General features: G+C 44.7%; 1 protein-coding gene, 2 long non-coding RNA genes and 1 pseudogene across 4 annotated transcripts; 3 read left to right on the top strand and 1 right to left on the bottom strand.

Annotated features, from left to right (window-relative positions):
* Positions 1-5,426: 5,426 nt before the first annotated feature.
* LOC110344752 (uncharacterized) lies at positions 5,427-14,846 on the bottom strand. 2 transcript variants are annotated; one of them, XR_002387542.2, is made up of 4 exons: positions 14,659-14,846; positions 10,571-10,683; positions 10,042-10,225; positions 5,427-7,075 (listed from the first exon to the last, which is right to left on the bottom strand). It is a non-coding gene; the product is annotated as an uncharacterized LOC110344752 (long non-coding RNA). The 2 variants fall into 2 exon arrangements; XR_002387543.2 differs by having other exon boundaries at positions 5,427-6,040.
* Positions 11,021-12,091, top strand: Pmis2 (PMIS2 transmembrane protein). Its single transcript, XM_087190840.1, has 2 exons — positions 11,021-11,467; positions 11,640-12,091. Exons 1-2 carry the CDS (start codon positions 11,021-11,023, stop codon positions 11,766-11,768), a joined length of 576 nt encoding a protein of 191 aa, XP_087046966.1. The 3' UTR covers positions 11,769-12,091.
* Positions 14,847-15,875: 1,029 nt separating the features above from the next.
* On the top strand, positions 15,876-16,707 carry LOC101723882 (acidic leucine-rich nuclear phosphoprotein 32 family member E pseudogene; annotated as a pseudogene).
* Positions 16,708-20,417: 3,710 nt separating this feature from the next.
* LOC110344715 (uncharacterized) lies at positions 20,418-22,057 on the top strand. Its single transcript, XR_002387458.2, has 3 exons — positions 20,418-20,466; positions 21,424-21,542; positions 21,878-22,057. It is a non-coding gene; the product is annotated as an uncharacterized LOC110344715 (long non-coding RNA).
* Positions 22,058-26,278: the final 4,221 nt, after the last annotated feature.

Genomic DNA, 26,278 nt, shown 5'->3' with positions numbered 1-26,278 from the left:
ACAGCCTTCAGATAGTACTCACCTTCTGTGTCTCTGGGGGTGGGGCATTTCACTTGCACAAATTATTCTCTTATCATGTGTCCAAATGACACCCCCATCTTGAGGAGGGGAGCACAGAGGCTTCTGCCCACAGGTGGATCTGGGTCAAGTGAAGGGAGTCCCATTGCCTTTGGCATCTTGGCTGGATGGTAGCCTGGGTGGATATGCAGGGCTGTTTCAGGCTGACAGCTTCTGGTAGGACTCAAGGACAAATACTTCTTACCAGAATGTGGCAACTGTGAAGGAATCCATGGGCCTGGGATTTAGCTCAGTGGTGCTGCCACCTGCCTCATAACTGTAAGGTCCCGAGTTCGATCCCCAGTACCCAAAAAACAACAAAGAATAAATAAATAAAAAGTTAAAAAAAAAAAGAATCCAATTACTGCAATGGCACAAGATTTCTCTGAGCCTGGGGCACATGGATTGTGGGAGGCATGTTTGAGCACAATTAATAGTTAGAATTGGGCAAAAATGTTTTTTTTTCTTTTCCTGAGAAAGAAGAGTCCGAGGATGGACTATTAAACAGATGGGGAGCCAGGCATGGTGGTGCATTGCCTGTAATCGCAGCACTCGAGAGACTGAGGCAGGAGGATTACCTCACATTCAAGGCCAGCCTGCGCTACATAGTTAAAGACCAGCCTTAACTACAAGGTGAGACCCTGTCTCAAAAAAAAATTAAAAATACATGTATAAATAAAAACAGATGGGGAACACTAAGTGGGCTTTAAGGAGAATATGAACTACAGGTTCCTGGAACCAGGCCCATACCCACGCTCAGGGACTCAGCACCCCGCTGGGCCTGCTGGGTTCAGTCCCCTGGCTGCCCCTCCTCCTTCCCATGTGCCATTTTCCCCTGGCAGACTCAAGAGCTCTGCCTGCCTAGACCTTCTGTGTTTCACAGTGATCATTTCAGGCCTGTGGCACACGTGACTTTCTCCACCCTGGTGTTCACCTGCTCCTCGTCCTTTGTGGTGCAGATGTTCCAGGAAACCCTCCCACCCCATGCACCAGGCTGGGTCCAGTGCTTCCCTGCGCTTCCCACCCCAGCCCGGATCACTTCAACCCCTAGTTTCTCCATCATAGCCCTGACTGACCCAGGCCGTCACAACCTAGTGATATTTCATCTCCTCTCCAGACTCCCTGAGGACAGGATCCAGGATGTCACCACTGTGTGCCCTGTATTGCCCAGCCTGGGCTGGCCCGAGGCAGTGTTTGCCAAGTGAAGGACCTCATTGTGACCGTGACTTCTGGCATGTATTTGCGTCTCCCTGATAAGATAGTGGACTCCACAGTGCCCTTTACCTCTTGGGCAGGTCACTCCCTCCCTGGCCTCCAGAGCCTGAAAAGTGGAGTTAGGGACTGAGCAACAGGCATCTTGCTTCTCCCCCGTCTTCGGGGCAGACAATAGGTCAGAGTAGGGAACAAGATTTTCCAGGCCATCCTTGTTCTGGTATCTGAAGGTCATTATAGAATCCAACTATCTTTCCCTTCTCCTCTGCTCCCTTCATGCCCCAGCCTCCATCCCCTCCTGCCTATGAGACAGGAATAATCAGGATGGAACAATGATGGGACAGAAGGCTCAAACAACAAAATAAACCCCTGGGTCAGTAAAGTCTCACCCTTTGTAGTGTGGCATGTTCAAAAGACCCATCATTCCTAAAATGTACCAATAAAAGAATTTAAGAAAAACAAAAAAAGACCCATCATTAGACCCTGATAAAACCGCAGAAGCAGAATGTTTGCAGAAAAGGAGAAATTGTTACCAAGGAAAAACCCAAATAAGCCCGCTAGTTTCACTTGCACTTAAACTACTTAAAAATCACTACTTTTAGAGGTCACACAGGAGGGCAATACACTATTAATTTCCCACTGCCTTTGCTGTAGGTGGCATACTGATGCATGGGTTGTGCTAACAGTGCCTGGGTTACTTCCCCAGGGACCTGATGGCTGCTTTTGCTGAGAACACTGACCCTTTGCTCGGGCCTACAGATGTCTGACGGGTGACTAAAATGGGATCAAAGCCTGGCATCTCTCTCTTCATACTGTGTCTGTCCCCTTCTCTGTCTTAACCCTTGAGTCAGATTCTACTCAGCTCTGCACTGAGACGTGTTGATCATTTCAGAAATGTTTAAGAGTAAGACTATGATACAGGGCCAGCTTGGCCTCTTGTCCATGGGAGCTGCTCTGTGTGTGTGTGTGTTTTTGCTTTTTTCCCCGGTATTGGAGATCGAACTCAGGACCTTGCGTTGGTGCTCAGGTGCCAGAACCACTGAGCTAAATCCCCGGCCCCTGCTCTGTGTTTTTTATTCCTCTCTCCTCTCTTTTCTGCACCTACCTTTGTGTGTTTTCAGCAGCCACAACAACCCAAGCACCTGAAGTCCTTCAGCCCTACCCTAGGGCCCAGATCTTCTAGACCTGGATATTCTGTACAGGATGACGGCAGTAGCTACATGAAAATTCAGCAGCCTCCAGGACGAGTGGACCATAACCACCCAGTGATCTGAATCATCACAAGATGAAACATCTTTTAGAATCGTGCTCCTGGCCAATAAGAATTACCAGACTTTAGCCCACTCCAGCAATCAGTAAAATCTTGCTGCTCTCTTTGTCCTGTGAGTAGCAGCTTAGCCTCTCTCTGGACTAACTGCAGGTTCCCTTCAGCCCAAGCCCCAGTGCAGCCGAAGCCCTTCTCTCCCCTCCCTATCAATAAGCTTTTCCTGGGCAGGAGTGTGTGTGTGTTGCAATATTTGGTTCATCTCATCTCTACTATCCCTGGGTAAAAAAAATGCTGTTGCCCACTGTCACGCAGACATCCCGCCAGCCTCTTCCCTGGTTCCCTGCCCTTGACTCCATAGTCTGTTCCCCAGACTCAGGTGGAGGGAAACTGTGAGCCCCTGAGACACACCGCAGCCCTCCAGGTCAGAGTCCTGCCCTGGCTGCACCCATCTCCAGCTGAAAGCCGAGTCCTCACTGGCACCCGAGGCCTTAGTGATCTAACCCATTGCCTCCTGAGCTCCACTCCTCCCACTGGCGCTTGGTCCCCTCATTCCGACTTTGAAATCAGCAGACAGGTCCATGCCTCACGAATTCCCACTTAATAGGAAGGGCTCTTCCTTCTTTGCAATTTAGTTCCTTTAGACTTCCTTGCATCCAAAACACTGTGTTGTCTTTAAAAAATATGAATTTCTAACACAGGTGTGGTAATATACGCCTATAATCCCAGCATTTGGGAGGCTGAGGCAGGAGAATTGAAAGTTCAAATTGCCTGGGTGCAATTTGAGAGCCTGTTTTACACTAGGCCCACTAATTTTCTCTCTTCCCAGAACAAGACAGGCTGCTTCCTGCCTCCCAGGGTCTTTGCACTTTCTCTTCCACTTGGAACCCTCTTCTCTCAGAGTTTTCTAGGACTCTGTTGCTCTCACTTCGGGTCACAGCTCCGCCATCAGCTCCCCAGGGCTTTCCTCAGTCAGTCTGTTTTGAGTCTCTCTTCCTGCTCTCCCAGTTTCTTTCTGTCTTCTCATGAGATTGACCACTACCTAGAACTGTGTCACCCGGTATGGTAGCCACTAACTACATGTGGCAAATTGAATTAAATTATAGTTAAATAAAAGATTAAGCTCTTCAGTTGAACTAGTCATATTACCAGCAAATTTGGCTAAGAATTGGACAGAGTGAATTATAGAACACTTCTTTCATTAAAGAAAGTTCTATTAGTCACTGTAAGTTCTATTAGGCACTATAAGTTCTATTAGAACTAGCTCATGCCTTTACATTTTTTGTGTGTACTTCTCAATATAATGTGAGAGCATTTTTTGGTTTTATTTTGCTTTGTTTTGGATTGGTTTGGTTTTTTGTTTTCTTTTGCTTTGTTTTTTGTTTTTGGCAGTGCTGGTGATGGAATCCAGTACCTTATAAATGCTAGGCAAGCACTCTACTACTGAGCACACCCTCAGCCCCTATAAGTTTTTCATCTGTCTGATTCACCATTGGACCATTAAGGCTTAAAACAGCACCCAGCAATGTTATCCAATAAATGGTCATTGAGCAAATGGTCATCTGTATGAGCCCCATGGTGCCTAGGGAAGTAGATTCACAGGGCCATGTGAACACATGTATGCACACACGTATGTATCAGATAAATGGGAAAGCAGAAACTTCCTCATCAACTTTATTGCTCTTAAAAATTCTGCTGAATGGGAAACTTGCTCCAGCACAAGCAGTGGGAAGGGCAGGTGGGTCCTAGGGAGAAAAGGAAACCCATGGGGAGGAGTCCCTCTGAGAGACTGAAGGGTGATGGAGGAAAGGGCCAGGGTCCATCCCAGGGAGAATGGGGGTGGGATGGATTAGAGGACAGAGGATGGATGGAGGAGAAGACAGGGACATCCAGCCCTGGGCAGGGAAGTGGAGTCACAGCAGAGCAGGGACACGATGTACAGAGGCAGGAAGTCCTCTGCTGGAAGTCTGTGGGGAGCTGCAGAGACCACTTCTGCTGCCTCCGGAGGCCCACAGAGCCCAGAGAGCTGCAGGCTTACACCTGTGCTGGGCAGAGCCCAGAAACAGGTCTGCAGACAGCCCGGGGGACTGGAGACCTCAGAGGCTTCAGAATGAGCACGGGCTAAACTCATCCCACCACTCAGGAGACCTGCAAGGTGACCCTGACCCACCAGCAGGGGTCACACTGACCCTTGTGATGATGACGATCCACAGTATCCATGAGCCCTTGCTGTCCCGTTACCTCCTTCCTGTACTGTTTACTCTCTCCCTACGCTCCAGTAATGTCCCCCACCTTCCTATAGGCCCCTTGCTGCTGCCAATAATCTCTGCTTTGTACCACGTACCCCTTTCCATCTCCCAGAATCCTCTCTACATGCTCCTGTAATCCCCATCCCGTGACTGTCAGTACCTCACTCCCTCCCTATCCCTCAAATCTCCTCCCTATCCCACAGTCTCCTCCCCGTCTCTTTCTAACATTTTCCTTGTGCTCCTTATCTTCCAGTCCCCACAGCCTCCTTCCTTTCCTGGTAACCTCTTCCCCATCCCCATAACACCATCCAGATTGTCCACTGATGCCCACTTCAGTCTCCCCACAGCCTCCTTGCAATCTCTCCATAACTGGGCCCTTCTGCCTCACAACTCTGTCCCATCCCCCATAATATCCTCCCTGGGCTCCATAACTCTTTCTCCCACATTCCCTTCCAATCTACCTGTCACATCTGGTGAGGGTAGATCTTATCTAGAGTTCAAAGAACTATACCAATGAAAGAATTAGAGACATTGTTACAGCACTCAGGGGGCTGGCAGACAGAGGAAGAGAGCGGCACTCAGAGAACTGAAAGGAAAGGCAGGCTCATTCACTAGCGGGCTCAGTGGAAGTCACCTTCCAGAGTCTGAGCCCCGATTCTAATAAGTTTCCTTTCATTTTTATATTGCTCTTTCGGCAGGGCAAGGAAGCAAGCAAAACAGAAGCAGAACTTAGCACAGGGGCAGGGAGGTACAGGCAGATGTTGTGTCAGCAGTTCATCTTTCGGCCATAGTGAACCTCGTGGGTTTAGCAGGAGGGGCAAGTTTTGAAACTGTTAATTTCTGTCAAGCTTTGAGACTGTTAGCCTCTGTTGTATTTTTTCTTATTTCAATATAGGTTTAGAAAGAAAAACAAAATCACTTTATTGGAAAGGCATGAATATTAGGGAACAAAATCACTTTATTGGGAAAAGGAGAGAATAAGGAGATAGTAAGGTATGGTGTTGGAGTAAGGTAGGGAGCCTGGAACGGGCACTCAGGAGTCTTTGTTTTTAGCCCCTTTTATTACACGACCAAGACAGGGACCCACCCCCTTGAGAGTTGCTATGTCTTGATTGGCTGCTCTGGGCTCTGAGACTCCTGGTCTGGCCATTCCCCCTTCCATTACCTACGTGTGCATTCTTGGATAAGCATGGCTTTGGTCTTTGTGCTGTCCGAGTACTTATCTTGTGAGATTTACAGCAGAGCCTCACATTCAAGGCTGAGTTTGTAAAAAGGATACATGTGTACCTTAGTGTATTAATATGGTGAGAGAATAATAAAATATATATGTACTCGTATATAGGTGTGTGAGTGTCCAGGTGTTAGTGTATATTTTAGATACTAAGTGAGTTTTCTATAACATAGCGCCCTCCCCGCTTTGTCCCTTTAGCGCTTAATTGGAGGTGGAGGGAGGAGGGAAAACGCCCCCCCCCACCCCCCACCCCCGCACGGAGTAAGCCAGGGTCTGATCAGCTCTTTGTTTTGCTGAGCTGCTCTCTCTAGCAGGGTTTTAACTCTTTATTTGCCAGAAACCTCACTGAGAGACACTACCTTGCCCTGCCTGTCCCCCAACTTTCCCTACACAGCCATCTTGCCCTTCCTGTCAACTGTAAGCCTCGTATTTGTGTACTCGCTAACCTCATTTTATCCTGCTAGAATCTTTTTTAAATCCCTCACTTTTGTTGACCCTATAGTCTCTTGTTAGCCAACCAACTCATTTAGAATTCCAAAACATCCCTCTAGGTTGCCAGGGACATGATGTCACCCCCCCTCTAATCTTCCACTTTGCCTTTGATTCTACTTTCCCATAGGCGTTGTGATTGGCTCCTTTTAAGTAGGGGGAGGAGTTCCAAAGGTTTTCTTTCAATTTGGCCTTCTGATTCGTCCAATGAATAGAGAAAGTATTTCTTAGGCATTCCAAAACCCTTCTGACCACTCCTCACCTACTATGCATGGAGCACTAAATTCAATTCCCAATCCCATAAAAAATAAAAATAAGCTGGTATTTTAAAAGCAATCTCTAAAAATGAAAATAAACAAGTGAGTCTAATTGGGTATCTCATTATTAGCATAACCATACAGAAAGGGATTATTCCAACTGACATTAAACATTGTAATTTAACTATACGTTCCTAGTGGGTATCCTATAAGGACAAAAAGAACAACAAAAGAATCTTTAATGTCTCAGGGGACAGGGATTTAGCTCAGTGGTGCTGCTGCCTGCTTCACAAGTGCAAGGTCCCAAGTTCGATCCCTGGTACCAAAAAAAAAAAAAAAAAGACAGATGTCTCAGAAACTGTAATTTCAATTTTGGTGGTAGTATTGGTGGTATTATTCTGAGATTAATTAAATAAATTGGATAAAATAAACAATTAGATGATATTCTATCATTACTGGTGCTGTTGTAAACTTGGATTTTTGGCTTGAGAAAAGAGGTGTAAACTGGAGATAATGGCATTTGCTTGTAACCCTAATTTCCTGGGAGACTGAGACAGGATCAAAAGTTTGAGCCCAGCCTGGGCAACTTAATGACTAAGCAAGACCTTGTCTTAAAATATAAAATTAAAAAAGGGCTGAGGATATAGCTCAGTGAAAAGGCCCTGGGTTTAATTCCCAGGACAGAGAGAGAGAGAGAGAGAGAGAGAGAGAGAGAGAGAGATTGATTTAGGGAAAAATTGTAGTTTTGATTTGGAATTGGAAATATTGGAATGGACTTCTGTTTTAGTTTACCTTTAAAAAATATTTTCTACTTCCAACTACTGAAAAAAGTTATAAATAAAAACCCACTGTAGCTCTCAGATTTTGATTTTGCATTCTTACAGACAAGAGATGAAAACTCAAAGTCCAAGAACTGCCAAAGATAAGGCTCAGAAAAACTGCCCCACACTCTTTAGGTGGTACTCCAAAGAGCTACAACATCAGCATAAAGGTCAAGTATATGGATATCAGCCTGGCCTCCTCTCTCATCTGATGGATAGGCTGAACCCATCACCCTCAAATGTCACACCTGAAAAGAGGGCCCAGACCAATGGGACTTTTGTTTGTCTGGCAGAAACAAAAGGAAATTAATTCTAGAGGGAAATAGCATCATTCTAGACCTCAGATTATTCTTTAAAATATTGCTCAAATGCAGTATCTTTATTAGTTTTCTATCACTATAACAAAATACTTGAAATTAGCGATTTACACAAAGAAATGGTTTTTTTGTTTTTTTGTTTTTTGTTTTGTACCGGGGATTGAACTCTGGACCTTGCGCTTGTGAGGCAGGCACTGGAACCACTGATCTAAATCCCCGGCCCAAAATGGTTATTTTGACCCACAGTTTCGGAGGTTCCAGTCTGTGGTTGTCTGGGCCCATTGCTTTGGGCCTGTGGTGAGGTAGCACATCACAGAAGGAGCACACAGTGAAGCAAAACCATCACTCACGGCCAGGAAGCAAAAGGGAGAATAAACAAAGGGCCAGAGCTGAACAGGACAAATACAATTTAACCTAACCTCTTTTTGTTGTGGTGGTTTTGATGGTACTGGGAATTGAACCCAGAGCCTTTACACTGAGCTTTAGCACCAGCCACTCCCCCTTTTAAATTTTTTGAAACAGAGTCTAATTAAGTTGCCCAAATTGAGCTTGAACTTTCAGTCTTCCTGTTTCAGGCTCCAGACATGCACCAATACACCCAGCTTTAAACTTTTTAGGGAAATTTCAGAAAACCAAAAACAGAACTACTGAAAAAGAATTTTCCTCAATAGAGTGAAAGAGGAGCCAGGTGTGGTGGCACACTCCCATAATCCCAGCCCTTAGGAGGCTGAGGCAAGAGGATCACCATGAGCTCAAGGCCAGCCTGGGCTACAAAGTGTGTTCAAGGCTGGCCTGAACTACATATCAAGATCTTGTCTCAAAAAAATAAAAAATAGAGTGAAAGATTAATGGCTGTTTTCTAAATAGCAGGAAACAGAGCGCAGGAAATGACCCCAGGAGACAGAGTCCAAATTAGTTACCATCCCAAAGCCACCTCAGATGAAGGACTTACTAATCAAGAGACCCCACACACTCCCATTCCAAAATCCCCTGTTATGGCTTGTATCTAGATGTCCCCCCACAAAGCCTCACTCATTCATAGGTGGGGCTTTTGGGAGCTGGCTTAATCTAGGGTGTATGATGCTGGCAATAAGGGTGGGTGGTACTAAATTAGCCTGTCGATTGGTTTAGCACAGTTCTGGATAATGGGTAGGCCTACCATGGGTGTGAGTGGCACCATCCAAGAAGCTTGTAGCCTGAATGGGATAAAAGGGAAAGGGAGGCTTGCTTGGCTGCTGCTGCTGCTGCTTCTGGTGCCTCTTCCTGCTCTGCCATGAGCTGTTTCTCTTCTGCAGTGCCCCTCTGCCATGCCATCCTGGCTTGGAGCCAATTGACTATGGACTGACCTCTACAAACTGTGAACTGAAATAAGCCTTTCCTATTTAATGTGTGGGTGTCAGGTATTTTGTCCCAGTGATGAACAAGTAACTAAGACATCCCTCTTATCCAAGGGAGACACCAGAAACCAATATGCACTCTTCATCCTATCCAATCTTGGGTTCTGTCCTTTCCCACTTCAAGGCCCTGCATTTTTGTTATTGTGGTTGTTCTGGAGTATTCACTAGGCCCTTAACACTCTGAACCAATTCATTCCATGAAGAAGTTCCTGGTTTCTGGATTATGTGTGTTGCCATTGTTCTTGTTACTGCTTCTAGGTCTTTGACTATGTACTTAAACACAGTTGTGTCTGTGGCAAAACCATAGTGGAGGCTACATCTATGGACTTTACTATGTCCCCTCTCACCCACTTCTATCTCCTTACAAATTGGTTCCTCATACCCTCCACTCCCCTAAAATTATCAGCTAGGGGAACCACCAGCCAAAACCCAGCGGTACTGTATTAGCATTCCTGATGATTCTCTCCTAAACCATTATTATGGTTTTAAAAAATTAGTTGTGTTTGTTTTGTGGTACTGGGGATTGAACCCATGTTACTCACCATCCTCAGGTTTGTTTTACTTTTTATTTTGAGACAGGGTTTCATTAAGCTGCTAAATTTCCTGGGCTGGGCTCAAACTTGCAATTCTCCTGGCTCAGCCTCCCAGAATGCTAGAATAATGGATAATTTTCTAATGATGCCTAACAAATTACTGTGAGTTATTAGTTATTAATTCCTAATTCTGTAGGCTAGAATGGCTGCTTACCTGTTCAAGATCTCATAAGGCTAAAATTGTGTCAGCTAGTCTGGGTTCTCATTTGGAGCTCAGAGTCCTCTTGCAAATGAATGTGGTTATGGCACCATGTAGATCCTTGAGGCCGCCTGCAATCTTGCCACATGGCCTCCTACACCTTTAGCTAAAGAGGCTCCAGTCCTCTCACATCTTCAACCTGTTTTGCCAATAAAACCAAGCCTTCTTTAAGAATTCACTTTATCAGGCCCACTGAGGATAGTCTCCCTCAAGTTAACTGACTTGGGACCTTAACAATCTCTGAAAAATTCCTTCAGAACAACATACAAATAAGTGCTTGATTGAATAATGGAAGAATGGAGATTTATACTAAGGAACAGGAATCCTGGCACCATCGCAGAATTCTGCCCATACCATGGTGATTTCTTTTTCCACTTATTAGTTGGTGTCCTACTTTAATAAAGCCCTTCTCCTTTTTTAATCTTCTTTTTCTATTCTTTCTTCCTCTCAGATTGGACTATAGAATATTTTTTAAATTCAATACCATTCGTTGTTGACATTATTCCTTTTCCTCTTTCTGTCAGTACTTCTAGCTTTCTTACTGCGCTTCGTTATTTGCTCTCTTCTACATCTCTTGAGAAAGCCTTCCTGGCACTCCTGGCTCCCTCGGTTCAGAGAGAAGGGTATGCGTTAGTAAGAAAAGCCAAGACCCAAACCTAGGGCTTCCAACCAATCCCTTTCTGGGAGGGCAGGGTCAGCGTCCTGACAGGGGCTGGGGCCTGAAGGGAGGGTAGAGCCGGAAGTAGCCTGTAATAGGGACCACGCCCCCTGATGAGACCAGCCAATCAGGACTTGAGGTAATGGTATCTCCATTATGAAGAACTGGACTTTGACATCTGAGTCTTGGAATTCTGGGTAGAGCAAGGAGAGGAGCAGTGGCCTGGGTCTCTGTTTTCAAAACACTCGGACCTGTCTTTTTCTGAGTGGAAAAATCATGGGCCCGAAACCGAAAGCCCAACCTGCTCAGGGTGCTCCACCTGCCCCGGGTGCTCCACCTGCCCGGGGTGCTCCACCTGCCCGGGGTGCTCGGCCTGCCCGGGGTGCTCCGCCTGCCCGGGGTGCTCGGCCTGCCCGGGGTGCTCCGCCTGCCCGGGGTGCTCGGCCTGCCCCGGGTGCTCCGCCTGCCCGGGGTGCTCGGCCTGCCCGGGGTGCTCCGCCTGCCCGGGGTGCTCGGCCTGCCCCGGGTGCTCCGCCTGCCCGGGGTGCTCGGCCTGCCCCGGGTGCTCCGCCTGCCCAGGGTGCTCCACCTGACCCAGATAGGAGTCCTAAACAGACGCCTGAAGAACTGGCCTTTTATGCTCCGAATTATTTATGTTTGACTCTCTTGGCTATAGTTTTTTGCCCTCCCTTGGGACTCATAAGTGTCTACTTCTGCTATAAGGTAAAACAATGCCCAAGTCATGGCCCTTCCTGTCCGCTGCTTACCCCCTTCATCCACTCCTGTCTTGGGACCTGGGTAAGGGTTCACCCTCAAAAGCAAAGGGCCCCAACCATTCTCCCACGGGATTCTGGACCAGAAACCCATACCTATGCCCCCCGCCCCTCCCCTACAGACTTCAGTTGCCAACTGGAACAGCAACTGGGAAGAAGCTTATACCAACTCAGGCCGAACTGGCTGTGTGGATGTATTCGCCATACTCATTGGTTTGGGCCTCCTTTACGGATATATCCTATTTTACTGAAGGCCAAGAACAGAGTGCCAGGGTTTTACAACCCAACAAACCCACCCACTAAGACACTGACCAGCCACCATGCAAGAAACTCAACAGCTGATTCATCCCCTAGCCAAGAAACTTGCCACCAACCAAGGAACACAACATCCAAGCAACCCAGCACCCTAGGAACAACTAGGCCCCTGCCTGTACCACATCAGCTCACCTGGCCTCCAGAGGAATCTTCATTCACCTTGGGATCCACACATCAGCACCTGACATCCTCTTATTTCCTTAACACTGGGCTGCTCTCTCAGAAAAAAAATTAAACCAATAAAACTGAAAAGAATGTTCTGGGTGTGTGTGTGTGTGTGTGTGTGTGTGTGTGTGTGTGTGTGTGTGTGTGTGTTTCACTGGGGCTGTGTCTCCTAGACTGGGTGAAAATTAGAATGTCCTAATGGTGAATCCCAGAGATGTGGAAATGGGATAAATGTGGGTTTACATTCCTGCTGTGACTCTTAAAACCTGAATATCCTTGGGCCGGGCATGGTGATGCCTGCCTGTAATCCCAGCACTCAGGAGTCTGAGCCAGGAGGATTGTTGTGAGTTCGAGGCCAGTCTGGGCTATATAGTGAGTTCAAGACCAGCCTGGACTACACAGTGAGACCCTGTCTCAAAAACTAAAAAAAAATCTTTGAACAAGAACTCTTCTTGGGTTTGGTTCTTTTGTCTATAAAGCAGGTGTAATGATTGCCAAGGTGGAAGGCTATTTAGAAAATTGAATCAACAGTTATTCTCTAGATGTTTCTCATTTCATCTAAGACACTAGGCTTCTAGTGTTTCAGAGCAAAAGCAAGAATAAGAAAATAAAGTACAGCCGGGCTTGGTGGAACATGCCTATGATCCCAGCACTAGGGAGGCTGAGGCAGGAGGATCACTATGAGTTCAGGGCCAGCCTGGACTACATAGTAAATTCAAGGCCAGCCTGGATTAAATAGCAAGACCCTGTCTCAAAAAATGAAATTTTTTTTTTTTTGGTACTGGGGACAGAACTCGGGTCCTTCCACTTGCGGAAAATTTTTTTAAATTTAAAAAAAAAGGAAAGAAAACAGAAACCCTCTTCTGGCTTTTTTTTTTTTTTTAATGTATTGAGGATTGAACCCAGGGCTTTCATACTGAGCAACATCCCCAGACTTTTTTATTTTGATAGAGTCTCACTAAATCACTAAGTTGCCCAGGCCTCGCTCAAACTTGCCATCTTCCTGCCTCAAAATTCCAGAGTGCTGGGATTACAGGCATGCACCAGCACACCCTGCTCTCTTCCAGCTTTTGGGGAAAGAATGGAAAGACTTCCAGGAACAAAAATAGATTCTGCAGAATAGCTGATGAAAAGGACCCCTCTCCCAATCTGGAAAAGTAACTGGTCCCCATGGAAGAGGGGAAGTAAAGAGATTAGATGTCAGTGTATCTATAAAGAAGTCCCAGTTGCCTGTATCTCAGGAACAGTAGTGTCAAAGACCCTGGCTGTTGCTTGTATTTATTCTTTGAAGATAAGTCCTAGAGAGGCTTCAAGATATCAAAAAAGATAAGCTACCTGGTATGGAGATCTAGGAAGAGAAGGCCTCCGACAGCCAAGTTAGACATCCCAAAACCACATTCAGATTCAGAACCCTAGATTTGGCAGAATGAAGTTTTCACTACCAAGGAAAATGAGGATTTTTGGTAGAAACTGAGTTATGGAAGAGACTATCAACACTTCACCAAACACCATGGCCTTCTCTTCCTGGGAGCGCTACTCAGCTACACTTTGTAGGTTTCCCTGTCTGCCCACAAGGCTGACTTTGGTTCTATGGAAGGTGAGCAGATTTGATGAGTGCCACAAACCAAGCCTGGCCTTTAAACACCTCCAATGGGCACTGCTCCATAACCTTTCTTCCCTGGCCATCAGAGCAAGTGATGTGTAGGATAATTTGGAAGGCCATATGTTGTAGAGATGGCAGACACCACCACCACCACCCCGCCATTAGTTTGGGTTTCTGAATTATTCTAGGAATGGTCTCCCTTTCCCCATCTGCCTTGAGCAGTTGAATGGAAAACAAACTATCCTACTGAGCCAGGACAAGTTTGGTCTCTTTCCATAGCCCCATCCCCCCTAACCAGAGCAGATGCAGAAAAAAAGTCACTTTTTTTTATACATATGAGCTTATAGCTTGAAATTTATACCCAACAGAGACCCTCATCTGCTTGAGAGGTTTATAGGAAATAATAAAAGAAGAAAACAAAGACCCTAGTCCACCTTAACTGTAGCTGTTACAATACTGCATGACTCTTCTATGGTCCCGGACGTGTGCAACAAGTACACGTGATTGTGCAACAATGCTCTGCTTTCTGCGTGTGTCAGAAGAAGGATCTGTTGTGTCAGTGAGTGCAGTGATGGCAAACCTTTCAGAGCTTTCAGTGAGACAGACAGCCCGCTGTGGCACGCGTGCCGTAGGTTCGCCGCCACGGTTCTAGACAGTCAGCCATTCCTGTCCCTCTCCATTGTACTACAAGACTTGGAAATCCAGTCTTCTTTCTTGTCAGCTTCAGTTCCTAGACTCCCCACCCCCAACCAATTCTACTCTCACACATTATTCTATATTTACCACATAAATATAAAATAAAACAAAAAAATCTCCTTCTTATCCCTTATCATCAATTGAATTGCTATAATGAAACATATGGATTTAGCACTTTTACCTTCCCGCCTCTCTCCCTGCTACTCCCCAAAGAATGAGGTCATGATTTTTTTAAATCTCAATTTGTAAGGTATACATTCCCTTATGCCTGTCTAAATATGTTCCATGACTGAGGCCAGCAGTTTATAATAATTACATCCCCTGTCTGTGCGAATTTTTGAAGTGTAAAACAACCCATCTACCTGCACTCTTTCAGACTTATTCTTCTTATCTTTTCTTCTGCTTCCTCTCCTCCTCCTCCTCGTCCTTCCTCTTTCTTTACTCTGTTATCTATGTGTCCCTACATCCATTGTTCCCAAGCTCTCTAGAACTGCACAACTGCTCTCAACAGAATTACCCATGTGGTCAAAAAGACCAAGTAATTTTTCAATTCGCCCTTCCCCTTGGATCCTAAAATCTGATTAGTTAGTTATGACTTTTGACTTGTACAACTTTCGCGTCATAATGCAAAGGGTGTGGAAGAGAAGAGGTGCTCACTTTGTGGCTTGCATCTGGTTTATCCCCCCCCCCCTCAAAAGTACTTGCTGTCAAGAATTCGTTGTGCCTTTTTCCACTGATGTTTCTGTGTATTTCCGTGTGCACAGATGTTCATACACATTGATATTGCTCCTTTTTTCTGCTTATGACTAAGCCTTAAAGATCTTTTCCCATTAATACTACAGATTTTCAACCCCAATGTCCTTTGTTCCACTTGTGAATAATCTCCCTCTATATAGTAATTTTCTGGTCCACAAGATAGATTTCTAGTTTCTCAGACTTCCCTCTTCCTCACCCAGTGATAACTCACAGGGTTCTAGCACCTGGCCTTAAGCCTGTGGGTCCTTCTTCCGGCTGGCAAATGAAATCTGAGTGGGAAGAGAGGGAGACTCTAAACAGAATAAACAGCTGCAAAGAGAAGATTTTGTTGCACGCATACATAAATTTCTCTAGAAAAATTTATTTCTAGCCTCAAAAAACTATGACATTCATTGCTACCAGCTATGGTGATTGTGACTTAACTCCTTAGAAGTCTTCTAGTTTAATGAAGTCTTATATATTTATATGTCACCCTTGGTGAGGAGGAGGAGGAGGTGGAGGCGGAGGAGGAGGAAGAGTGTTTAGGGATCAGAATCTCATTTAAATCAACAGTACAAAGTCTCTGAGCAGCCACTGAAGGGAAAGGAACTGCGGGGGGTGCACGCGCGTGCGTGAGTCTGAGTGCGCGCACGGGTACCGGACAGGGAGGTGAGGGCAGACGAGTTAAGAGTCCCAACTCCTTGGACTCCATTTGCTATTCTTTTCTTTCTCCCCCAACACCTATCTGGTGATAGTGGATGTTTATATTTGCGATTCTTTTCATTCATTTCCAAATTTTCAAAAATTTTAAGGTTGGAGTAATGGGAACAGCAGGAAAGGAGAAAGGAGAGTGGTACCAGAAGAGGAGGAGGAGGAGGAGGACATGGAGACGAAGAAGAGGATTGATTAACCTGGAGTTAAGGAACAGAGCCCTGGAGGAGGTGACAGAATTGGTCCTTGATAATTGCCTGTGTGTCAGCGGGGGAAATTGAGGACCTGAATGACACTTTTAAAGACCTAGAGTTTCTGAGTATGGCTAACATGGCATGAAATTCACGGGCCCAGCTTCCCAGCCTAAATAAACTTCGGAAGTTGGAACTTAGTGACAATGTAATTTCTGGAGACTTGGAAGTTTTAGCAGAAAAATGCCCCAATCTTACCTATCTCAATCTGAGTGGAAAAAAAAGCCAAGATCTGAGTAGAGTAGAAGCTCTGCAAAATCTTAAAAATTTGAAAAATCTGGATTTAACTCTGAGATCACAAGCCTGGAAGATTCCCGAGAAAGTACTTTTAAACTGCTGCGGCACATCACAAACTTAGATGGATATGAAAGGGAAGATAATGAAGCCCCAGACTCAGAAGACGAGGACGATGAGGATGATGAAGATGATGAAGATGAGGAAGATGAAGCCGGTCTCTCTGAAGGGTATGAAGAGGAAGAGGAGGAAGGCGAGGATGCGGATGAAGAGGAAGATGAAGCAGGCTCAGAACTGGGAGAGGGAGTAGAAGAAGTAGGCTTCTCATACTTAATGAAAGAAGAAATTCAGGATGAAGAAGATGATGGCTACGCGGAAGAAGGAAAAGAGGAGGAGGAGGAGGAGGAAGAAGAAGAAGGTCTTTGCGGGGAGAAGATGAAATGAAATGGTCATGATGATGGAGAGGAAGATGATGACTAGATCATTCTAAGGCCCCATTCCCTAGGGTTCCTGGGTGTGAATAGAGGGGCCACCTCTTTGTTTCTTCCTGTGTGATAGCTGTTCCCTGCAGAAGATAATGTGTAACTTTTTATAGGAAAAGTGTGGTTTTACTATTTTTGCCTTATCATTAAGTTACGATTTACTAGTCTGTTAATGATCAGATTGTATACAGAGAAACATTTTCACCGCTCCCCCATTGTGAAATTCTCTAGAAATTTATTTAGAATCTTAATTTTTCTAATTCAAGCACACTGTATTAGTCATTTTTAGTCCATCATGAAACACCACTTTTACACAGGTGTAGTTTGATGCATTTCATTCACAAGGTTTTTAAGTTATTTATAAATTAACTGAAATTACAGTCAGCTGTAATATGAAGTGGCAATAGCCTCTTGAATTCACTATTTTTTTAGAAGTGATGCAGAGATCTTTAGTGTGAAGGCAGTGACTTACCGGCTAAGGGTATTTGGATGCTTGTTACATGAGTTAAGCTGGAAAGCAGATGCAGGATAATACAGGTTCTACTCAACAATGTTATTTCATGGATTTTGTGATGACTGATAAGATTTTATTTTTGAAGGAAAAATTGCTTATTCTAAGTCTGAGGCATGCAGTGAGCCCTTTCCTGAGATGCCAGTGGTTGTTTGTTTTGTTTTAGGTTCGTATTCTTTCTCCTCTCAGGACTTCTGTGTTCTCCTTCCCTTCTTGTTTCACTCATCTCTCTCCCGGGAGAAGGTTGGGCTCCTTGTGGATTCCCAGAAAACCTTTAGTCTCATACCTCCGTCACCTTTTCAGACCTGTCAGGTTTTAAATAAGTGAGGAAAAAATTGAGTACTTTTTGAGATCTGAATATTGTTGATACAGTTTTATTCAACTGGTTCTACTTACTATAAATGTTTCTTGGTTGACAACATGGGAGACCATTATTAGGATGAAGGATGAAGAAAGAAGAGAAACAAGGAAGGCTTTTGGAAGTAGTATTAGTGTTTCCCAAAAATCTGAACCATTTCCTATTGATAATTAAATTTAAATTGACTTCCCAAAGAATTTGGATACCAACCCAGTGAAGAATTTAGAGTTTTTCTCAGTGGAACTTTAATTTGAATTAGTAGCCATAATACTGGGTACCCTAATCTTGTTCCCATCTCCATATGGAGTAATTCCAGTGTTGTACTACTAAGTCACAAAATTGGTACAAACGTCTGATAAAAATTCCATCCAGGCCTGGGGATTTAGCTCAGTGGTTTTGCCGCCTGCTACACAAGCGCAAGGACCCAAGTTTGATCCCTGGCACCAAAAAAAAAAAAAATTCCATCCATTTTACTATGTTCTGTTCTTGGCTTGCCAACATTTTAAAATTAGAAATTCATGTTATATCAAATACTGTACTTTTCAGCACCTATTAAGATGATCGTGTGGAATTTTAATTCAGCTCACTAACAAAATCATTCCCAAGAAACCATACTTGTACTCCTGGGAAAAACTTACTGGTCATAATCTATTATTCTTTTAATGCATGATATTGTTTGCTTATATCTTATTTTGCACTCATATTTATATATGAATCTGCCCTATAGTTTCTACTTTGGGGCTCTTCTCATCCAGTTTACACAGTGCCAGTGTAACATAAAATAGTTGTAACATAAAATGAGTTGAAGGAAGTGTTCCATGTATTTCTGTATTCTGGAACCATTTCTTTGATGTAAGAATTATCAACTTTTTCAAAGTTGGTGTGACCATACCTGCAAAATCTCTTGGGCCTGTCACTTTTTTAAGGTAGTAGATTCTGACTCCAACTCCTCCTCCTCCTCCTTCTTCTTCATGATGGTAGTACCAGGAACTTCTAGAGTCAAGTGCAAGCCACCGCTCCAAGCACTTTCTGAGTATTAATTTTTTTTGTTTCCGTTCCCTGTGGCCTGCATTTTTATAGACTGAGGAATGGAGCACAGGAAGATGGAAAGGTATGACGCAGGTGACACAGTAAATCACAGAGGAGCCAGGAGCCAGGCAGTCTGCCTCTCAGGCCATGTTCTTTTATGTTCTTTTTTTTTTTTTTTTTTTGCTACCAGGATCGAGCTTGGGTCTTTGTGCTTGAGCTAAATCCCTGGCCCTCAGGCCATGTTCTTAACCACTGGATGGGCAACACTGCCTCCCATTGACAGTTAGTAGCAATTCACTCTCTGAAAATCTGTTCTGGGATCACTTTTTTTTGTTTTTTTAAAGACATCTTTTCTTTAACAAATTATCTACCACAGGGAGCTAACTCCAAAGTACTTCCATGCCAGATGCGGTGACACACACCTGTAATCCCAACACTAAGGAGGCTGAGGCAGGAGGATTGCCATGAGTTCAAGGCCAGCCTAGGCTACATAGTGAGTCCAAGGCCAGCCTTGAACTACATAGGGAGATCCTGTCTCAAAAAAAAAAAACAAAAACCAAAAAACCAACTCAGGCTAAAACTCACAGATAACTATTAATTCAAAATGGATCATAGATCTAAAGGTGAAATATAAAACTATTAAACTTAGATGAAAACATAGGAGGAAATCTGATCCTGAGTTAACCGAAGAGTTCTTAGACATTCATAAAGTACATCCATAAAAGAAAAAAAATTAGATGTCATCAATATTAAAAACTTTTGCTCTGCAAATTACATTGTTTCAAAAAGGAGGGAAAGAGAAGGGGAAGTACAAAGAATTAAGATATGTTATATACAAGTATCAACTCTTCACAATGAATGTAACCTATGTACTCCAAATATGTGCTAATAAAAATTTTTTTTTAATTTTTGAAAAGAAGCTGGATGTGGGGGTGCATACCTGTAATCTTATTACTTGGGAAGCTGAGGCAGGAGGATCACTGTGATTTCTAGGCTAGACTGGGCTACCCAGTGAGTTCAAGTCCAGCTTGAACTACATGGCAAGAACCTGTCTGCAAAAGCAAAACAAAACAAAAAAGTGGGACACAGCAGGGCATGCCTATAATCCCAGCACTCTGGGAGGCTAAGGCAAGAGGATGTTAAATTCAACCCCAGCCTGGGCAACTTAGCGATTCAGCTAATTTAAAAAGGGGATAGAGGAGTGATGGTGAACCTTTTAGAGCTTCCAGTGGTACAAACAGCCTGCTGTGGCATGTGTGCCACAGGTTTGCCACCACTGGGCTAGAGATATAGCTCAGTGCAAAGGCCCTGGGTTCAACTCCCAGTACCAGGTGAAAGAGGGTGGGCCATAGACTGCAGACCAGGAGAAAATATTTGCAAATCACATATCTTGCATAGGACTTTTATTCTGAATAAATAAAGGACCTTCAAAACTCAAGAACAGTAAAACAACTCAAATTTTTTAAATGGGCAAAAGATTTGAACAGATACTTCACCACCAAAGAAGATACATGTGTCAAATAAGCACAAGAAAAGATGTTAATCCTTTCAAAGATCACCCTCCACTGCCAAAGAACCTGACTCCAACTGTTAAATCACATCACCCAAGGGTGCCTGGTGCAACCCAAGTCTCCCAGGCCCACGTCATTCTTACCTCAAGTAGTCCTTCCCCCCACCAAACTGACTAATCACCTGAGAGAGTGGGCCCAACATACCAATCAGCAGCCAGGTTTAGTTCCCACCCCATTAGACACAATTTCCAATCAACCAATAGAAGTAGATAGTCTGGGAGGCAGGGCCTGCCTGGTCTCCATGGTAACCCTTGAGCCTGGCCCTAGCCCTGAAAGAACAAGATCCAGGTGCTGTACCTGGGGGGTGGTAATGGGTGCACACACCAGGAAGTAGGCGAGAGAGAGGGAGTAGTGGCGATGACAGGGACAGGTAGAGTGTCATAAGAAGGAAGAGAGGGTAGATAATGGATAAAGAAAGATTTAGAGGGGCATAGGTTTAGGAGAACAGGGAGCTGTTCTAAGTGGATAGGGAATGAGCTCAAAAGGTCAGGAAGCCGGTTTTGGGTTAAAGAGAAGGTGTTAGAGGGAGAAAGGCCGGGACTTTATAAAGGAATAGAGAAGAAGCTATATGGATAAACAGGGAGAGGAATTGGAGTTTATGTAGAAGGTACCAAGTAAGGGGTTGGTGGGGGTAGTTTATGGGTTAGGGGAGGACCATGACAGATTCATAGGGAAAAGTGGGGGGTATTATAAAGGGTGAGTGAGAGAGCTGTTGTAGACATTGGAGGTTTTATAGGGTGAGAGTTCTAGGAGGGAACGATGAATTTATAATGAAGGCTTTACAGATGAAAATGATAATATTCATGTGAGGATCTTATTCATAGGGTCTTTTATAGGGGCAAAGAGAAGGCTGCTTTGAGGATAATGACAGTGTTCTAAGGTATCAGTTGAGGTTTAGGGAGTAACCGTCATCAGAGTCAGAATTTGAAGGGGAGCGTAGAAGGGGTCAAGTGAGAAATTCTGGAGATCTTCAAAGCAATTGAGGACAGAGGAAATTTTAGGATGCAGAGAAAAGGTTATGGGAAAAGGGGGCATTGTAGGGCACAAAGGGTGAGGAGTTCTAATGGACAGAGAGGTATTAAAAGGGATAGAAGGACTTAGGTGGAGGCAATGAGAAGTTGGAAGGCAGTCAATGAAGATTTTATAGGAGCCAAGGAGAAATGTGTTAGGGTAAAAAGGGAGTGAGTGGGAAGGAATGAAAGAGTCCCAAAGCCATTCTCAGACCTAACCCACTCTCTACCGCAGGTGTCTAAACGTATGCCTGATGATTCCAGCAGACCTGTCGAGAGCTACTTCATCCTGTCTGTCTTGGCCATGATCTTTTGCTTTCCCTCAGCCTTCCAGCCTTAATCTTATCTTACCAGGTGGGAATCTGCATCCCACCTGCCAGTCCTCCCCCTCCCCCCACCCCCATCCTTCCCCTGACCTTGACCCTAACTCAGCTTCTTCCTAATTTTCCCTCCTGTGCTAGGAGCCTGCTGGGGGCGGGGGTGGGGGGCTCTTATAGGTTCAAACCCGCACACTGTTTGTTCTCACAACTCTCCCTATGCAATAGCGCCCCCCTTTTTTTGGTACCTGGAATCAAACTCAGGTCCTTGAGCTTGCGAGGCAGGTGGGGTGCCACTGAGCTAAATCCCCGGCCCTCCAATAGCCCTTTTAAGCCCATCTTTTCTCATTTCCTTTCTCCCTTGAAACTCAGGCAATGCTCTACAATCAATCAAATGACCATGAACAGGCAGCTACAACCACCAAAATAGCTTTCTGCTTGGGCTTCACTGGCCTTATTTTGGGCCGCTTCAGCTACCCCATATTGCTTCTTGTACTATGATTATTATTAAGGTAACCTTCCAAGCTCATGAACAAACTACTGAATATAAACAACGGTACAATCTAACCCTGGCTGTAAGCATCTATTTGGGCTTAGTGGGACACCTGTTCTTCAGGGTCTGGAATACAGGCTATTTAAAATCGAGAGGAAAAAAGAAAAAAGAAAAACTGAAATATTCTTCCTACTCTTGCACACCACTCAGTCCCACACTTCTTTTTTTTTTTTTTTTTTTAGTACCACACTTCTGACACCAGATGTGATGTACAGAAGGTATACACACACACACACACACACACACACACACACCACTTTTGACACCAGATTCTCCAGCAAACAACAACTAGATGTCCTAAAATGTAATTCAGTTCTGCCAGTATCTGCTTGGAATACACAGTCAGCCTGGATCCTGGCATTGTAAGTGGATAAAAATGAGGCTAAGGCTTGGCAAAGAGCCCTATCCTCGAGGGGTGTGCAAACAATCAGGATGCTAGGAAGGACCCTGGCATGGGAGCTGGGTGGGCAGAAGCTCCCTTTGGTGTGGCTTTTATACCCTGTTGTGCACAATTGCTGGTCAGTGAGGCCATTATTTCCAAAGAGAAAGACATGGTGATGGGTGTAGGGAACAGGGAAAGGGGATGTTACTAGAACCTCTGCAGTAAGTCCTAGTCTCCTGTGAGCCATGACAGCACAAGGTGAATTACCTTATTATACAGAAAAGGTAGAAAAATGAGACTTTGAGAAGAAGCTGAGCTTTGGGCCTGATCAGTGCTGCCCTGGGCCGCAAAGACGAAAGCCCCCAGCTTGCGTCACCTTTTATTCGGTACATGGGGAGAAACAAATATAACAAATGACTCCCAACAGAGAGTTCAGTACATCGGGAGAAACAAATGTAACAGATGACTAGGGAGTGGCAGAATTCCTAGATCGATGAGAAACTACGCAGATGAAGATTTTGTTCCTCCCAGGATGTCTTCAACTGGTGTAATCTTATCCTGGAGCATCACAGCATCACTGGACCATTAAGATCTGTTGTGGGGCCGGGGATTTAGCTCAGTGGTTCCGCCGCCTGCCTTACAAGCGCAAGGTCCTGAATTTGATCCCCGGTACCAAAAAAAAAGATCTCAGTTGTGACCAGAGGCCAAAATGGAATTATGTCTTGAAATCCCATAGCTGGCCTGTGGGCAGGAGAGCTAGGCCTAATCAAATGATTTTTCCCCAAAATTATGTAGCATTGCTCCCGACAGATGAGGGGCCAATAGAGATATGGGTGACATGGGTGACATGGGTGTGACATGGGTGATGTGAGTGTGAGGCTGGGAGTATTGAAGCAAGGCATGGTGGGTGTCTTCCCTACTTTTCTCTCATTGCTGAGATAAAATACCCGACACCCAAAGTTAAAGGGGGAAAGGCTCATTTAGCTCACGGTTTGTAGGAGTGTAAGTCCATAATCAGCTGGCTCCAAGGCAGGGTGGCATGGCAGACAGGCATTGCAGAGGAGAAACAGTTTATGGTGGGCAGAAGGTAACAAAGCAAGGAAGCAAGAGAAGAGACAAGCCTCTTTCTGTCCCTTATATTGTGTCCCTTATATTGGGGTTAGGGTGGTGCCAAACCAATCAGTGGACTGATTTAGTAATCACCCACTCTTAATCCTAGCATTGCACCATGAATCAGTCATACACTCTAGATTCAGCCCCACCTATAACTGTATGAGGCTTTGGAGGGACATCTAGACATGAGCCATAACAGTGGTGCACCCCAGTGATCCCAGCACTCTGGGAGGTCGAAGAAGGAGGATCACAAATTCAAATCCAGCCTCGGCAACTTAGTGACTTAGGGAGAACCTGTCTCAAAAAAATACAAGGGTTGGGAGTGCAGCTCAGTGTAAAAAGAATAGATATTTGAGGCTGGGGCTCTAGCTTCATGGGATGCTGGAAGAACATATAACTGCCATTTCCCCTGAGTGTGAAGAAGGTGTTATCTTGGGAGGTGAAGGCCTTGCAGGCATAGGGAGAGAACTAGCTTCTAAGCCACCCAAGAATGACAAGATTATATAGTGAGCAGGGCTTCAGGTGTAGCTCAGTGGTAGAGCACTCGCGTGGCATGCTTGAGGCCCTGGTTCCATCCCCAGCACCATGAAAGAAACAAAAGAGTCTACCATGACCATACTCTCTGACCATCAAGTATATCAGTATACAGCCACATCACACATGAAATATAATGTAAACAACCAGTACATGAAAAACAGTTTCTCAAGAAACTGATTTTATGCTTCTGTTAAAGCTTACTAATATGCTGGTGATTAATGAAAAAATAATAAAAGTATGCCACTTCAGAAAGTATGTGACTAGTATCATTCAAAAGAAAAACAGAGCTGGGCATGGTGGTGCATGCCTATAATCCCAGCACTCAGGAGGCTGAGGCAGAAGAGTCGCCTCAAGTTTAAGGCCAGCCTGGGCTCCATAGTGATTTCAAGGCCATCCTTAACTACCTAGCAAGACCCTATCTAAAAATAAAATTCAAAAGAAGAATAGAGGCTGAGCATCATAGCACACACCTGTAATCCCAGCATTCTGGAAGCTGAGGCAGGAGAACCGCAGTGAGTTCAAGGCCAGCCTGAACTACATAGCGAAAAATTGTCTCAAAAAAACAAAAAGAATAGATTATATAAAACATAAAGAGCTGGGTTTTTTAAATAAAGTACTTAATTCAGTAATGAGGAAGTACTAGATTATATGGTAAAAGTATGTTTAGTAAGAAATCAAACTGTCATCCAATGTGGCTGAATCATTTGACATTCTTGCCAGTAATGAAAGAGAATTCCTTTTGCTCCAAATACCCACTGGCATTTAGTGTTGTCAGTGTTTTGGATTTTGGCTATTCTAGTAGATGTGTCATGGTATGCCTTTTGTTTTTTGTTTAGTTGTTTTTGTTTTGTTTTGTTTTTGAGACAGGGTCTTGCTACATAGTCCAGGCTGGCTTGGAACTCACTATGTAGTCCAGACTGCCCTACAAACTCAAGCTCTTCCTGCCTCAGTCTCCCAAGTGCTCTACTGTTGGTGTTGTTTATGGTACTGGACATTGAACCCAGGGCCTTTGCACTGAACTACATCCCCAGCCTCTTTTACTTTTTTATTTGGAGACAGGGTCTCTCTGTTACTATGTTACCCAAGCTGGACTGGAACTTGTGATCCTCCTGCTTCAACTAGAGTGCACCACGATACCCAGGCTGTTGTTTTAATTAACAATTCTCTGATGATATTGGGCATCTTTTCATTTCTTTTCCATTTGTGCATCTTAGTGAGATATTTGATCATGCCTTTTGCACATTTTTAATTGGGTTGCTTGCTTCCTTATTGTTGAGTTTTAAGAGTTCTTTATATATTTTAGATACAAGTTCTGTATAAGGTTTGTGTTTTGCAAATATTTTCTCCTGGTCTGCAATTTATGCTTTCATTCTCTTAACAGCCAATTTTCTTTTAAAGTTCTCAAACATGTTTGAAGTCTCCTGAAAACCTCATAGATCCAGTGGTGTCTCACTGACTTTTTTAAAAGTAGCACAACACTCCACAGAGGGCAGAAGGGTGGATATATTTGGTGGAAATGGCAGCTGTGAGAAACCAGGCATTGAGGAGTCACAACAGCCAATCTTTCCTCCTGAAAGCCCACCAGTTTTCCAGGCAACCAACATCACTCTCTTCAACTTCTCAGTCCTTGAGAAGTGTTTGAAGGTACCCTCAGCTTTTCCCTCAAATCTGCTACTTCAGTGGTGATCACAGTCCTTTGCCCCGGCTCAGAGGCCTGAGCCACCCCTTGGATGTTTCCTGGGCTCCTTACACTCACAGGGTCTCACATTGCCTTCAGCTTTTGCTTCCCCTCCCCCTTCAGCTTTCCCCCCAAAGCTGCTTTTTCTCCCATGTCCCCATTTCAACATTTGCCCCATCCAGATCCGAGCCCCAGGCCAGAGCCCCGAACCTCATCTTGGATGCCCAGCATCACCACTACAGTCTAGCCCGACCACCCGCTGGACCCGACCGTCAGCCTCTTCCTCTCAGCCCATCCTGGTCCAATACTGCCCACCCCCCACCCCACCCCCGCATCTTGCTCCAGCCTTTTCCTTGAGTGCCCAGCTTTAGTCTCATACCATCACCTTCGCCTCTATTTGTTTATTCAAAAGCTATTGACAGAGCCAGGCTCTGTGCTGGACACAGCGGTGGTGAAAGGTCCTTAAATGTTGCCGTTTCTCAGGGCCCCATCTGAGCTGAGTTCTCCTCT

Source organism: Heterocephalus glaber, unplaced genomic scaffold (genome assembly GCF_053883595.1).
Source record: "Heterocephalus glaber isolate CG9 unplaced genomic scaffold, H.glaber_assembly_v1.0 deba00001561, whole genome shotgun sequence".
Classification (NCBI taxonomy): Eukaryota; Metazoa; Chordata; class Mammalia; order Rodentia; family Bathyergidae; genus Heterocephalus; species Heterocephalus glaber.
The sequence above is the reverse complement of the archived record's forward strand: the minus strand, read 5'-3'. Positions and strand labels throughout refer to the sequence as shown.

What these genes read in the sequence shown, in the direction of transcription:
- Pmis2 (XM_087190840.1), top strand. Translation starts at nt 11,021, where the DNA reads ATGGGCCCGAAACCGAAAGCCCAACCTGCTCAGGGTGCTCCACCTGCC. An exon ending in GTGTCTACTTCTGCTATAAG is followed by an intron (nt 11,468 to 11,639) that starts GTAAAACAATGC and finishes CCTCCCCTACAG; the next exon opens with ACTTCAGTTGCCAACTGGAA.